At 41.4% G+C, this 14,966-nt stretch overlaps 1 protein-coding gene across 4 annotated transcripts in view; it reads right to left on the minus strand.

Moving 5' to 3' along the window:
* Window positions 1–14,966, minus strand: part of ALMS1 (ALMS1 centrosome and basal body associated protein) — an 82,332-nt gene that overhangs the window by 25,983 nt on the left and 41,383 nt on the right. For all 4 annotated transcript variants that reach the window (XM_075092243.1, XM_075092241.1, XM_075092242.1 and 1 more), the window contains exons 9-11: window positions 4,507–6,268; window positions 3,268–3,393; window positions 1,364–1,525 (exon numbers count right to left, since the gene is read on the minus strand). In XM_075092243.1, coding sequence (XP_074948344.1) covers window positions 1,364–1,525; window positions 3,268–3,393; window positions 4,507–6,268 — 2,050 coding nt within the window. The remainder of the gene's footprint in view (window positions 1–1,363; window positions 1,526–3,267; window positions 3,394–4,506; window positions 6,269–14,966) is intronic.

Below are 14,966 nucleotides of genomic sequence, written 5' to 3' on the forward strand. Positions count from 1 at the left end.
CTTCTGGAAATAAAAATTATCTTCTCAAGACAGCAAAATCTCTCCATTCTGAAGAGACAAGCTTCAGAGAAAACCCCTTCTAAACTGAAGAATTAAAATCATCAGAAGGAATCCCTACCAATACATCAGCACTGCTCCGTGGGGTGACCTTACCCCAGGCATATTGAGCTGCCTGCTTACAAAAGGACAACAATGATCACACTGAGGTACTCCATAAAAATCTGTTTCATTAAATGTCTTCATATAAAGAGTTTACGCAATACGAAGAAAAATAAATGGGCTCCCAAAACCCCTGTATATGAGACTGCCTATGAGAGAGCAGGAACTCTCTAATTCAGAATCCATTACGCTGTTTATATGCCTCGGGTCCCATCCCTCATTAACAGCCACAATTACATTACCTCCTTGCTATTTGCTCACTCTTTGTTTAATATAGCACATGTTGCAAAACATTGTACTGTGCAATAAACAGCTTCCCTGAGGAATTAATAGCTGCATTTAGGAGAGATGGCAACCACACAGCAGTTTTCTGTCCAGGAACAAGATGCCATTCTCAAACACAACAGAAATTCTCATCCCTACTCCGACTCAAGGAAGTTTATCAGCCACTCAAAATCACAGAATGAGGTGTTTGTACAAAAGGAGTGTCCATCAGGACTAATTTTGGCTACTGTCATGAGATATAGTGTCAAAATCATCAGTTAGCACAGCATAATTTCATATTGTCAGTATTCTCAAAAAATAAAGCCTTAAAGTAGGCTCCTAGAGTAGTAAACCCTGACCTTCGTCTCTCAGGAGTACCATCTAACAAGGTTAATGGAGGGGAAGAAGAAAGAGTCAAATCAAATTTGGTAAAATACCAACATTACAGAGATACTTTACACGACACCATCAGTGTATTTGTGGGCAGGAACAAAATGCCAGCCCAATATACAGAACCATCCCACCTGCTTTTATTTACCAGGGAATTTCTGTCATTTTCTACACGGGCATCTTTTCTACACTTAAAGAGGACTTTGCACTTCACAAATCTAAGAGTGCCTTAAAAAAACCACCAACACAAAAGCCAAAAAAAAAAAAACCAACCCCCAAACCCCACCAACCCCAAAAAAATCTCACAAAGGCTCTGATAAGCACTGGAGCCATTGGAATGCTGGCAAATACTAATCTCGAAGTGTGTGGGCAGTCAGGGAGAAGCAGAAAGATAGGGAAGAGAAAAACGAGACAAATTCAGCATCTTCAGGCAGACTATGAGCAATACCATGAAATAAAAAAATCAGGGATCCTGAAACATAATTCTTTTGCTCTACTTTCTTTCATGTATATGAAAACACACGTAAAATTAACCATACACTTTAACTACCTGGGGAAACTTCCATTTGCTCCTCAGCCCAGGCTAGCTTGGGCTTGGCCCTCTTACTGTAGACTCCTTCTTTATGCTGGATAGCCGCACTGCCTGGGGGATTATCATCCCTTAAACCAAGCACGTTTGCCGGAAACCCTGGAGGAAGAGCATCATTTGACCCTGCAGAGAAAGAGAGCAATAACTATGAGTAAAAAGAGGAAGCAGGAAAATAGATACAGAAATTTCACAATGAAGACAACACCTGAAAGAAAGGCTATTATCCAACTATTAGTACCAGTATATTCCCCAACCAACAATCATGATCCCCAGCGAGCAGTTCGAGTGGCTAATACAGCAGCAGTAGGTATTGCACCACACTGCTTTCCATGATCTTTTGTGACAAGGTTCTTCCCTGCGAGGTAAATAAATTTTACCTATTCTACTAATGAGCAGAGAAGAATACAAGAAAATGAGCATTAGACAAGTCTGCTAGGAAGCCAGACGCCAAGACTTGGAATGTCCAGACTCCCTCCTGCTCACATTAGAATTCCAGACATTTTCACTGACTGATGTAAATATCTCTTTTCCGAGCTCAGAATAGCAATGGAGAAAAACTGGAAGACTAGAGTAGGTCTGCAAAACCTCTGAACAAGAAATCAAGACAACAGCAGCACAGAGCTCTTATTATCATACTGCTGTCTCCTAATGTTAGAAACTTAAAATGGCCCCTAACTGATTTATCATCCTTGTCAACACCACCTGGTTATAGTCAGTGGACTTACTCAACTCAGTTTCCATCAGCTACTACTTGTGAGCTAAGAACCCCAGCTGCAGCAGGGAGTTTAAAAAAACCAAGATTTATTTTTCAATTCTGCGGTACATTTTCTAGAACCTTGCACTGCCTCATAGCCATATTGAATTTTTATATCTAGCATCATAGTTTCTGCAAAACAACAGACATCACATTTGTTTCTCTCGTTTCGACCATATTACAACAGACTGGAAGACACGCATAAACAATTACAAGCACAATTTCTGGCTATAACGACTAACCTGTGCACTTACTGTCACTGTTGTATCGACCTACTTCCCTGGGCACATCTGTCAGGATCTGGACGTCTCTGTAATGTTAGTTTTATCTACAAATAACTTTGGATGTCAAAAAGCTCGACTGAAAACAACCTGCAAATAAGACCTATAATGCTTAAGTGATGCGTTCTTTACGTATAGGAAAGAAATGAAAAATAACAGCCGGCAAAGCAAAAGAAGTTGATGAATCACAGAGCATCCTTTCCCCTGGTAAATGAGAAGTGTTTTTACTGGGAGACGGGAGGATGTGGGGAAGAGGTGAATATATGTATTTTAAACCACAGTTATGAATGACATTGTTTATAGAAAGGCGTTCTACACTGGAATCCCCTAACATGGAGGAAAGAAATTCAGTACCAAGAAAGCTATTACCTGAAATGCATGTTGTATTATGCAGGTATTTCCAAAGGCACACATACCAGATTAATAAAGAGGGAGAACGTACGTAAATAAGGGAACTAAAAAGAAGAACTGGCAGAGATATGAAAGAGTCCAAACTGAACAGTAATTCCCAGAGGAAAGTAAAGAATTATCAAGCTGTAAAACATTGAGCCTTGTTTCTTTTCACAGCCAGAATGGAGCTTTAACATCCCTTCCACCAAAGAAATTGAAACCACAGCCTTCAGGCAGGGCTCATACATCTTTGTGTTGTAAAGCAGTGTGAACGTGAACAAAGACATTTTTCTATTAAAAATCAATGCACTTACTCTAAACTGGCAGGACAGAAGAGTTCTGAGCTCAGCTGAGACAGTTCTACATAGGAAATAGATCTATTTTGATCCACGAACTAAAACCATCGTTTTGCATTTGGAAGACCTAAGATAAATAAGTACCTGAGTGAGAGCTCTCAACATTGATTTCCGACTCAGCTGGAGAAATCTTGGATCCTGCCTTTAGATAAGGAACATAATACATCCCAGTACTTCCAGAAGGTTTATACGGCAGCAGTAAGGGCTGACCTATGGGGATGGAAGGCAAAGTAATTAACAGAAGTCAGGCTTTAATCCTTTCATGCAACCGAAGATAAAAGCAACAAGTCGGGACCCAAGGAGACTGCTGTTGTTTACTGGGGTAAACCTGGAGAAATACCCTATTCTTTAGGAAAATAAATCGCAATTATTATTTAATTTAATTATTTAATACCCACCCAATGGTTAGAAGGTTGACTGTCGCTTAGCTAGAAAAAAATAGCTTACTTACCTATTCAATATTAAATTTGTGACTGGTCTGACAAACTTAAAAAACCCCCTCACGTTCCTGCACAGCTCCCGATTCAGCCATGTTTAATGAAATTATTTTACACAAGTATGGATATCTGTCTCTCAAGTCAATAAATATGGTGTGCTGTCATAACCGAATTCCAGCAGATGTTTGGACCAGAACATAAACTCACTTCTAATAGCAAAGAAGGGGATCAGATAGCTGAAATATTTTTTGCACACTGATATAATGAAGGAATTTGCTCTCTCAACTCATACTATTTTAAACACCTTGAGAACAGAGATACAAAGCCTGAAGCCCAGGAAAAAAATCATGAAAACTACACAAATCTGCACACATCAGTAGTATACAGCACAGCTGTGGGAAACCACTGTGCAACATCCACATTCCTCCACCAACAGATTTAAAAGCCCTCCACATCTTTTATTTTATTCTACTGAAAATAGCGATGTGCGTATTCTCTCTCAGTTTTTGTATTACCTTGACTAGAGAGTAAATCAGTAATCAGATCTTTCTCTTGATAAACTCTAGGCAGTGAAGCAAATCAAATCATCTAGAAACAAATGTCAGGAAATTTTCTTGAACCAGACTTGTACGCAACAAATTCAGTTCCAGACAAACCTGAACTGAATCACAACTGTATTGGTACCACCCGCTACTCACAAGACCGCAAAGCCCAAGTTTAAGGGTTGGGTTTTTCCCCATAGGAGCAACTTTAAATATCAAAATTATCTCAAGAATGTTACTTCCACAAAAAAGCTGAGTTTGGTTTTGGTTTTTAATACCTATAAATATCTCAAACTTGAATAGATGCAAGTCTACATGTACATATAAGACACCAATTTGCTCACCACCCTGCCTTGGGAAAGACGAAATCTTGTTAAGAGATGAAGTTGCATTGTTGGGAAGTTCATGTGCTTTCTGGGGAGACGACTGGTGGACAGCATTTTCACCGTCTTGTGAATTAACGTAAATTTCTGCTGAAAAGGTTGTTTTTCCAGGACTTTCTGTTGTTATCTGAGTGCTAGCATCGCAAGTACTTTTCTCGGTTTTTGCAGGACCTACAGAGTTGAAGATATTCTTCAGACTACATCCCTCTGAACTCAGAGCAGTGTCTTGTAGTCTCTCGCTGCTTTGCAGAGGCAGCTGTTGCCCTGCTGTGCTTGTAACAGAAGAAAGCACCAGGCAGGGATCTGCTGAAGACACTGGCGTTGGGAAAGACGAAGATCTTTGATCTTCTGGAATAAGGTCAGCAGCTGATAATTTAGAAACAGCTTCTACTGAAGTTTCTGGAGCTTTTAAAGACACTAGTTGAGTATTTACTTCAGGTTTAACCCATGATGTCATCTCATTTTTAGTACTCAAGTCACCATGCAGCTCTGAGCTATTACACTTTGAGGAAAGAGTTATGTGGACACATGAGAGTACTTTCTTAGTTGGTGATGGAGATACAGACGTGGTGGATAAAATGTCATCTGTAGATGAGTGGTGAGATATATCGATTTGCTCTCTCACAACCTCTTTCTGAATGACAGGTACTTCATCAGAAGGACTTTTCTTCTCTTCTGCCAGCAGCTTAATATGGCCCTTCAGCAAATCAGTTTGTACAGTTGGACCTGGCCCTTCTAAGCTCTCGTATAATTCGATGTGGCCAGCTGGGCTGCTTTTTTCCTGCTGGTAAGAGTTTCTAGAAAGGGGTTCATTAACTCTCTTCGTTTCTTGCCCGAGTCTTATATCGCAGTCAAGCCCCACAAGTCTGGCACTACGCCTGCCCAATTCAGTCACATCTTGAGGCAGAACATCAGAATTTTTTGCACTAAGGGTCTGCCCTTTATCAGCATGGATGCTTACAGAATCCTGATCTGACAAACAGTCTGTTTCTTGATAAGCTCCAACTCTGTTACTGTCAGCAGAGACATGATGAAACCTGCTGTCTTTCTCAGCAGTATAAGGAATCTCGTTAGACACTGAGCCAGCAAGCACTGGACTTGAAGGAGGACAGGTCTTAGATCTTTCCCAGTGCTGTTCGTCATGGCTCTGTTCCTCAGTGCTAGCAGAGTCAACCTCCAAAGGCATTATCCCATCAAGATCATCTCTAGTAAGACTACTGCCGACTGCCATGGAAGTCACCGGTGACTGCAAACGTTTTCGGGATGAAAAGGTGATAGAAGTAATTTGCTTAGCCATATCTTCAGAACACTTTTCCATAGACAGCTTCTTCTGAGCTGGTAAATGGGCTTCTCTTTGTATATCGGAAGCAGCTGCAGACCTCATCGCACATGTGCCCCGTTCCTTCTGCAATGGTGGATGAAGTTCAACAATGGCATCAGAACGACTAATTGCAACTGTTTGACGTTGGTTGCAGACAGGCGTCTGAACGGTGCTCGAAAATTTAAACTGCGTATCCTTCAGCAGGCCAGAATCGGAAGGATCAGCTCTGTATAACGGCACAGCTTGCCGTAAGCTTGACTCTAAAACCTCCTTAGTCCTGACGGCTTCTGTGTGTTTGTCGGTCTGAAATCTTCTGTCACTTGGAGCTTTGAAATGATTTGTGTCCTGTTCCTGATTATGGCTGTAGTCAGAAGCAGCTTCCAAACCACATACCCATGGATCCTGAAAAACAGAAGAATTCACATAGGTTATGTGGATAACTTCCCGCTCTTGCCAAAATCTGGATTGCAGAACTCAAAGACTGGTGCTGTCAATAATCAAGTGTCTGTCATCATGAATGAGCACATGCTTTTTCTGGAACTCATCTGTTAATGGAACTAATTAAAAATTTGTCTTATTTTAAGTGCCAGCAAATTACTTAACATGGTTCTGGTGCTGTAACAAACAGCAGCAGTGACATCTATAATAGAACCCTTCAGTTTTGTGAACTATAAAGTTGTAACTCTGTTAAATAGGCTAAGCTGTAAATACCTCCTTGTTGCGGTTTAATCCGGCAGGCAGCTAAACACCATGCGCCGTTCGCTCACCCCCCAACCCCAGTGGGATGGGGGACAGAATCAGGGAAAATAAGTAAAATTTCTAGGCTGAGATAAAGATAGTTTAATGGGACAGGAAAGGAAGGGAAAATAATAATAATGATGAAAGAACATACAAAATAAGTGATGCACAATGCAATTGTTCACCACGCGCCAACCGATGCCCAGCATCCAAGCAGTGGTGTGTGTCCACCCCCGGCCAGCTCCCCCCAGCTTATATACTGAGCGTGACATCGTATGGTATGGAATATCCCATCGGCCAGTTTGGGTCAGCTGTCCTGGCTGTGCCCCCTCCCCTCCCGGCTTCTTGTACCCCCAGCAGAGGTTGGGAAGCTCAAAAAGTCCTTGACTAGTGTAAGCGCTACTTAGCAACAACTAAAACATCAGCGTGTTATCAACATTATTCTCAAACCAAACCCAAAACACAGCACTGTACCAGCTACTAGAAAGAAAATTAACTCTATCCCAGCCGAAACCAGGACACTATTCAACATCACTCCACTCACCAGAAGACACAAATAAAACTTTCTTCCCTTCTATCAATCAGCTGCATACGCAGCTGGACATGTGTCATAAACCCAGTTCATAACATACTAGGAATAACGACTGTCTTATGAATGAATATTCACTATCCAAATTCACTAAGCTCAAAGGGATATAAAGACACACACATACACACAGCTAAATCTTCATGATTTCAGTGATAATTTTATTAATTTAAGAGCCAGTTAGCCACACAAAATCACAGAAACACTTAGGTTGGAAGAGACCTCTGGAAGTCTCTAGCCTGACCTCTCGCTCGATGTCGGGCTAACTTCAACACCAGAACAGCTTGCTCAGGGCCTTGACCCATCGAGTTTCGAAAATCTCCAAGGATGGAGATCCTGTATACAACATAACTACTTGTGATCTGTAAATTCCTGATGCAAGGCATCCCTTCATAGCTCCACGGAAAAACAAAACAACACAGAAACTCACATTTCCTTCCAGTTCTAAGTACTCCAACCTTAACCGAGCATGTAATGTTAGGTTCTGGTGACCTCCAAGAAATCAGGTAGCAGACACGCACTAAAGCTCTTCTGGTTTGGAGCAGAGTCCAAACACACTCCACGCTCTCAAAGCGCTACATTACGTGACATTTTAGGGTTCTGTTATGGCATAACTATCACTATATGAAGCAGAACCTGATATAAAAGGTTTTCCCTCGCACTTGAGTTTGACTCTAGCATTTATGAAGCAGAACTGAAGTGAAAGGAACTCAGTTACATGGGAACAATTGGGACGAAAAGAAAGCTGTTCTTTACAAAGCATGAGAAAATATTTAATTAGAAAAGCTTTCATTTTCTGTATCTGCTATTTTGCTTTTCCCCTAAAACAAGTATGACATTTTCCCTCTCAGATAAGAGCTGTAATAAATCTTTTTATTTTTATGGTCACCGCCCGCTGCTGACAATAACTGAAAAAGGACTGAACGTAATCAGAGCTTTAATTTGCTCTTTAAGGTACATGATAACTTGTAAAAACTCTCCAGTTCCCAGGTGCAGATAATTTTCATTCTCCCATCAAAACAGAGATGTTTGCCACAAATAGTATTTTTTTGTTTGGAATGCGGGTGACAATGCTGCAAAAAAAAAAAAAAAAAAAAAGGAAGGCATTCCGAGCAACAGATAAGACACTAATCCCACCCAAACCAAGGAAGTTCACTGTCAGTTGCCTTTGCTCATAAAATCTTTTTAAAAATAAGTTACATTTCCACATTTGTCTGACCATGCGAATTGTCCCACATCTGTATCACCCCCTGGTATCGAAGCCACCACATTTAGGACTCTGCTATTTGACTACACGTATTCTCTGGCATGTATTTTACACAACAGTATAAAATGCTGGGTCTTAAATTACCTGCCTGTGGTCATTTAGGAAACTGAAACTAATAATTTACTTTAGTACTAACTTCTGCACTGTTTCTCTGCCTGATTTTACTAACCATTGCCATCTTCAGCATGCTCTCCAGTCCTCATTGCTTTGTCTTCTCATGTACCCCCAGCCCCATTCCACCACCAAAAGAAGTCCCAACAGCAACAATCAAGAGTAATTTATCATACAAGGTAAATAAAATTAAAGCAACATGTCCTCTAGCCCCTCAGCAGAATCAGACAAAAAAGGTCTACACCCTACTCCCTGAGCATGCTCCTCAGATGTTGCCTTTCAGCTGCCTATTAATGAGGCAGATTACTGGAGAATTAACTGGAGAATTCCCAGGTTACAGCCCCTGCTCGCTAAGGCACCTACACCTTCTTCTGGCATCTCAAAACATAACCTGATTTGTCAACACACTTTTTGCAGGCAAAGCACTGAACATGCTATACAGAGATAAAAGGGTTCAGCAAATGCCTCTAGTTACTCACCAAGCAAAGTAGAAATAAATGTGGCTAAATACTTGATGAAGATTGGAAATTCTAAACTTCTTTCAAGTCATTGCAGACAGCAGATACGAACAAGGCACATTTGTTGCAGAGATTTACTGAGATCAACAAGACAGACCAACAAAACGTGATGGTCTCTCTCTGACTGGCTCACCCCTCTCATCCCCAGCAGCGCAGGCAGCAGGGCGAGGGAGGGGGTCCTGCCTCTCTGCCCCGCTCTGGGGAGACCCCCCTGCAGCGCCGCCTCCAGCTCGGGGCTCCTCAGCACGGGAAGGACATGGGGCTGTTGGAGCGGGGCCAGAGGGGGCACAGAAATGCTCCGAGGGCTGGAGCCCCTCTGCTGCGAGGCCGGGCTGGGAGAGTTGGGGTGGTTCAGCCTGGGGAAGAGAAGGCTCCAAGGAGACCTTATTGGGGCCTCCCAGTGCTTAAAGGGGGACTCTAGGAAGGATGGGGGCAGCCTCTGTAGCAAGGCCTGTGGTTTGAAACTAGAGGATGGTAGATTTAGACTGGATCTAAGGAAAAAATGTTTTACACTGAGGGTGGTGAAACCCTGGCCCAGGTTGCCCTGAGAGGTGGTCGATGCCCCATCCCTGGAAACACTCAAGGTCAGGCTGGATGGGCTCTGAGCGACCTGGTCTGGGTGAAGATGTCCCTGCTCACTGCAGGGGGTTGGACTGGATGGGCTCTAAAGGTCCCTCCCAACCGAAACCATTCCATGATTCTATGATTTCCCTACCACCTGCAACTCCCCGTGCATTTGGGGGGATCAGGAGGTAGGGATGGATAGGACCTTTGCTTCCAAGACTTTTCTCATCACAGCAGCAGCTCTCAGCTGACGGCTGATCCTTGCAGCAACTTACCTGACTGGTATAAGGAGAAGGTAGTTTGGAAGGAAAGAAATGCCAATACCTCTAGATTAAAGGCCACACTACAAACAAGTGAATAAAACATCACACTCCCAGACACATGCAGAAAGCCTGTTACTCTAAGAGCACAGAGAGAAAGCCTTGCAAATACAACTGGGAAAACCTTAAATTGCCACTCACGGTAATTTATTACTGTCAGCGTTGATCAAAAAACTGCAACAGATTTTGCCCTGAAGCAAATTACAGCAACTGATCTGTTAACACTGTACCTCTGATGAGGGGTAGCAACAAAACAACTGAAGCACTAACCTTTGGAAGCAGCTGTATCAATTCTAGAGCAATCACAGAATTGTTAAGGTTGGAAAAGACCTCTAGGATTATCAAGTCCAACTGTCAACCCAACACCACCGTGTCTCCTAAACCATGCCCTGAAGTGCTGCGTCTACACGTCTTTTAAATACCTCCAGGGATGGCGACTGAACTCTTACCGCCACACGGAGATTCCCCTGACTTAGACACACGCTAACTAAAACAGGTATCACACAGTTAGTCCCGTTGCTGACACAAAATACCCCACCACACTTCACACAACATGCTAGGAAGCCGCCCCCTCTGACACAGTTTCACCCTGGCTCTCTCTGACGGGTCAGTTTAGCGTCAGAGGCAGTATCACAGTTAGTGAACACTGGAAACGGACACAACAAGAGACAAATATTTTCATCAGCATACAAAACCTTATGCCAAAATCATTAGAGCTCGTGTGTGCGAAATTATATGCCACCAGAAGTGTGGGCATCATTTTATTAATTTATTGGCATCTTCACTTCCTTAAATTGAGTGTCATTAAAAATTACAATACTTTCTTTGAGGTGCAGAGAGCAACTCAGATAAATGTACTGCCACGGAGATGGGTGAGATAAGCTTATTTAAGAAAAAATAAAAATAAAAATCTAGAATATATTTATTTTGTCCTACTGGTTGGAACAACTGTGGGAACAGTGGAATATATTTCACTAATGAAGTGCAGCACAGGTCCCTGGATGATTACAACCTCAGCAGCTGGTTGGAATCTGGAAATAAAAATCAGTCAAAAACATTTTTGGTGTAAGTCCCAAAGTATAAAGAAGTATTCCACAACAGATTTTCCATCCTTTCTCCATCCCAGATGTCATTAGCAGTAAACTATTTCAGCAAGGTCTGGATTATTATTCCAAAGCAGTATTTTTCTGTGACCTTATCTATTCTAAGCAAGCAAACTAGTTTATTTGGCTTCCTGTGTTCCCTATAGCCAAGAGGGACAACAAGCAACTGTAGAAGAATGCAAGGACACAGAGCAGTCCTGTGCCAGGGTAGGGGTGCTCCCAAAATGATCTCTGCCCTAAACCACGTACCGGTCCAATGGCCTGAGGTAATACACAGCAACTCCTACTACCGAAAGCAAGCACAGAAGTTGCTATAAACTCATCTTCCCAAGCCTTTCACATGTCTTATTGTGCTTGTTATGTGTCATCTTTCCAAAAAAGATCTGTATGGCATATGTTCCACAAGAGATTGCAGTGCAAATTTATAGCTACAACTCGGTGAACTTCCTGAAAAAGTGAAAAAGTCTAAGGAGTGGAAAAATACAGCAGATAGTGGAGGAATACAGTGTACAAAGGGAGAAGACTCTTAGGTAAGTCAAGAGACAGCTATTTGGCACCCATAAAAATACAGATGGGGTAATAAGGTCCTCAATTTAGAAGGAAAATTCTTAGGTTTAATATGCTGAAACTTTACTTACAACTAACAGCAACTGATCAAAACCCCTCGATCTCAGCTGAGGGACCAAAACCAATGTACACGTACAAACGGCACAAGGAGGAGGTTAAATCTGACAGACAGGACTCCTGGAACAAAAGACCACCTACAAGTCTTTGGCTTTCCCCAGTTTCTTATTCTCGAATTCTTCTCATCTGGAAACACCTTAATGACTTCAGTAGAAAAACACTAACAGGGCTGATTTCTGGAGCCTAGGATTGACATCTCATATGCTTTTCTTAAAAATCCCAACAACCTTCATGTCCTTCTATGGCTCTTTATGACTGAAGAGCATCACCCATCCTAGGGTGATGAAGCCTATCAAAAGAATAAATGCTCTACCACAAACTTACCTGCTCAGGTGAAAAACAGATCTCTACAGCCACACCAGTATGGCCACAAATGCAGAAATTATTCACCAAACAGTAGCCTATCTAATGTCTTGGCAACTCTCTGCCTCCCTTCATCACAAACAAGTTAACTGGAGGGTGCCATCAGCTTATAACAAGTTTCACAAGACCCACCTCTGGACAATGTGAAATGTCACATTTCTTAGGCCCCTTTACAAAATATTTGCAGTTAATAAATCTGCAGCCTTTGTCTTTTTTCCCTCCTACAGAAGCCCAATGCACTTCCTCTTTCCATGAATGGCCAGTTAAGACCTTTTGGAATAGTCAGCGTCAAATGGAGTTGGTATGAAATTTGGGGAAAAAAATGCTGTCAGAAGTTCCATGCTTGCCTAAGCAAATGTCAAGCCTAAGCCATGTCAAGTGGTAGTGTTTATTATAAAAGCATAGCAGGGTGAGTAGAGTATTTCTCTCCTTGTGTAATGGAAGAGCTATAAAATCACCAGGAAGACTCCACGACTTGAGGGTACAGAGAACAATTCACTACGCAAGGCTTGTCAATTTTACAGAAAAGAAAACAAAGAAAATAAAATTCTGAGCTACACTCGTGAGCACCGCTTGCTATTAGAGATACCTCTTTAAAATTAAATTTTCATATTGAATGTTCCCTTTTTGTGGGCCACTATTCAGCTGAGCACTCTTGGAGCCCATTTATGTGCATATGTCCCAATCACCTCCTTAAACACTCTGCTCAGCTAGAACTTGAGAAATCATTATGATGCTTCTTTTTTAGAGCGTCTGTTAACACATCACCAGTGACAAACAGCTATCAAACATACTCGACTATCTCAAGAGATGGAACAATCTTTAGAAGTGAAAGATCACTGAGAAGAACTCTCTGAAGCTGTCCTGCTCCTTTGATGCATTTTCTTTTCTTTTTATAGATGAGCTTCACATGCTTCCTGCAGAAAACGATAAAATATCATGGAAGTACATTATATTTCTTGAGCTGCCACCTATAAAAACAAGAGGCAGAGTCTAAAGTTTCTAAAAAGAACACTCATCATAAGCCTGCATCAGAAGCACTAAACAAAGATGACGGTGTGACAGAAGAATTGTTTGCTTGAGTGCTTGGAACAGTTGGTCTTTCTCAGTCTTTGAAGCTTAGTAGAGAAATATCTTTTCATAATCTTTGTTCTGTTCGCTTTAGGTCAGCACGTTGTCAGCTTTGCTCTATAAATTCAACAGGTGTTTTACAGGACAGTTTCCATTAAATTTATAGTAGATTATTTTTCTCAGCAATAAAACTGGTTGCATTTTTTTCAGTTAAATAGTTTTCAACAATCTGTATTTTTCAGTGACACATTGTTTTGCTTGGAGGGAAAAGCCACATTTATCTTTAGTATAACAAAAAAAACCCAGCCACCTTCATTCTGCAAATTCAAAACCATTTTTTATCTCAAATTAAAGCCATTATAAATATTTTTCAAGATCAAAGCAGCAAGTGTTGCGGTTGACCTAAAGCAATTTATCGGAATCTTGTTTTGCAAAATTATGATTAGTTTTTTCTGACTCTAAATTGGGACAAAACAATTCCTAGCTGACACTGAATCACATAAAGGTAAAACACTTGGTTCCAGTCTGTAACAAGTTAATGTTAGGGACAAGCTGTGATCTAACAAAATCTAAAAGCTGCAAGAAAAAATAGCTTCAGGGCTTCTAGTTTTTGATGTGGAGATTGAAGCAAAAATGTATTTGTGGCTTTTTTTTTTTTTTTTTAAGAATTGTCTGAGTTTCTAAGAATAAATAAAATAGTTAAAATATTTTTTTTCAGGCTCCCCAGTCAAAGATTACATCAATACGTGAATAACTGAGAAGTTTGGTCTGATGTTTTTTGGAAGCTGATGTCTACTTTACTAACACTGTTCATGCCCAAGGAACTATAAAGACAAACACGGACTACTCTTAAAACACTGTTTTTCATTCTTGCCGATGCAAGGATTTGAATTAAAACTAACAAACAAACAAAACCCTACTGCTCTTCCTGGGAGGCAGGCAGTCAACAGGAAAAGAAGAAAAAAATAAGGGGAGGGAAGGAAGATATCGTTATAGCAAGGGGCGTTTGCCTGAAATACCAGATGAAGGACAAGCTATTACTGTATTTTCAAATGTAAATATTCTACATTCTCCTCAGAAACTGCCCCAACCTTTAACTCTGCCTACTTATCCAGTGTCTCTTCCACCAACTCTGAGTTCTCTATCCCACACACATGAATACATCATCCATCCACTGCTCATGTTATACAAACATCGCCACATTTTTCAAGTCTGTTATTTTGTTCAAAATACTCTCTATGAATAGTGCCCTATCTTGGGATACAGGGACAGCCCCTAGAAATCATGACATAATTAGACTGGACTCCAGATGAATGCTGAAAATGGATATTTAAAGTAAAACTGAAGGTAATACACCCCTGCTTAGATAAATTCCAGTTTGGATAGACTATATATAAATTTATAAACTAGAAGTGTTCCAAAGGACATATGCAAAACATGACAATTGAATGTCAAGTTTTCACAGAGCTGTAAGAGGCTGAAAGCTCAGCTAGTCTATATATCTGCCCCAAATCATCATTAACTACACTTAGATTATTCTTTACAGATGCTTGCCCAAGCTCTTAAAAACATACTATGGACTAGACTCTTTTCAGTGGTGCCCAACGCCAGGCCAAGGGGCCACGGGCACAAGCTGGAACACGGGAAGTTCCACCTGAACAGGAGGACAAACCCCTTCCCTGTGCGGGTGCCAGAGCAGGGGCACAGGCTGCCCAGAGAGGCTGTGGGGTCCCTTCCCTGGAGACATTCACACCCCGCCTGGACGCGGCCCTGTG

Source organism: Phalacrocorax aristotelis, chromosome 4 (genome assembly GCF_949628215.1).
Source record: "Phalacrocorax aristotelis chromosome 4, bGulAri2.1, whole genome shotgun sequence".
Taxonomy (NCBI): Eukaryota; Metazoa; Chordata; class Aves; order Suliformes; family Phalacrocoracidae; genus Phalacrocorax; species Phalacrocorax aristotelis.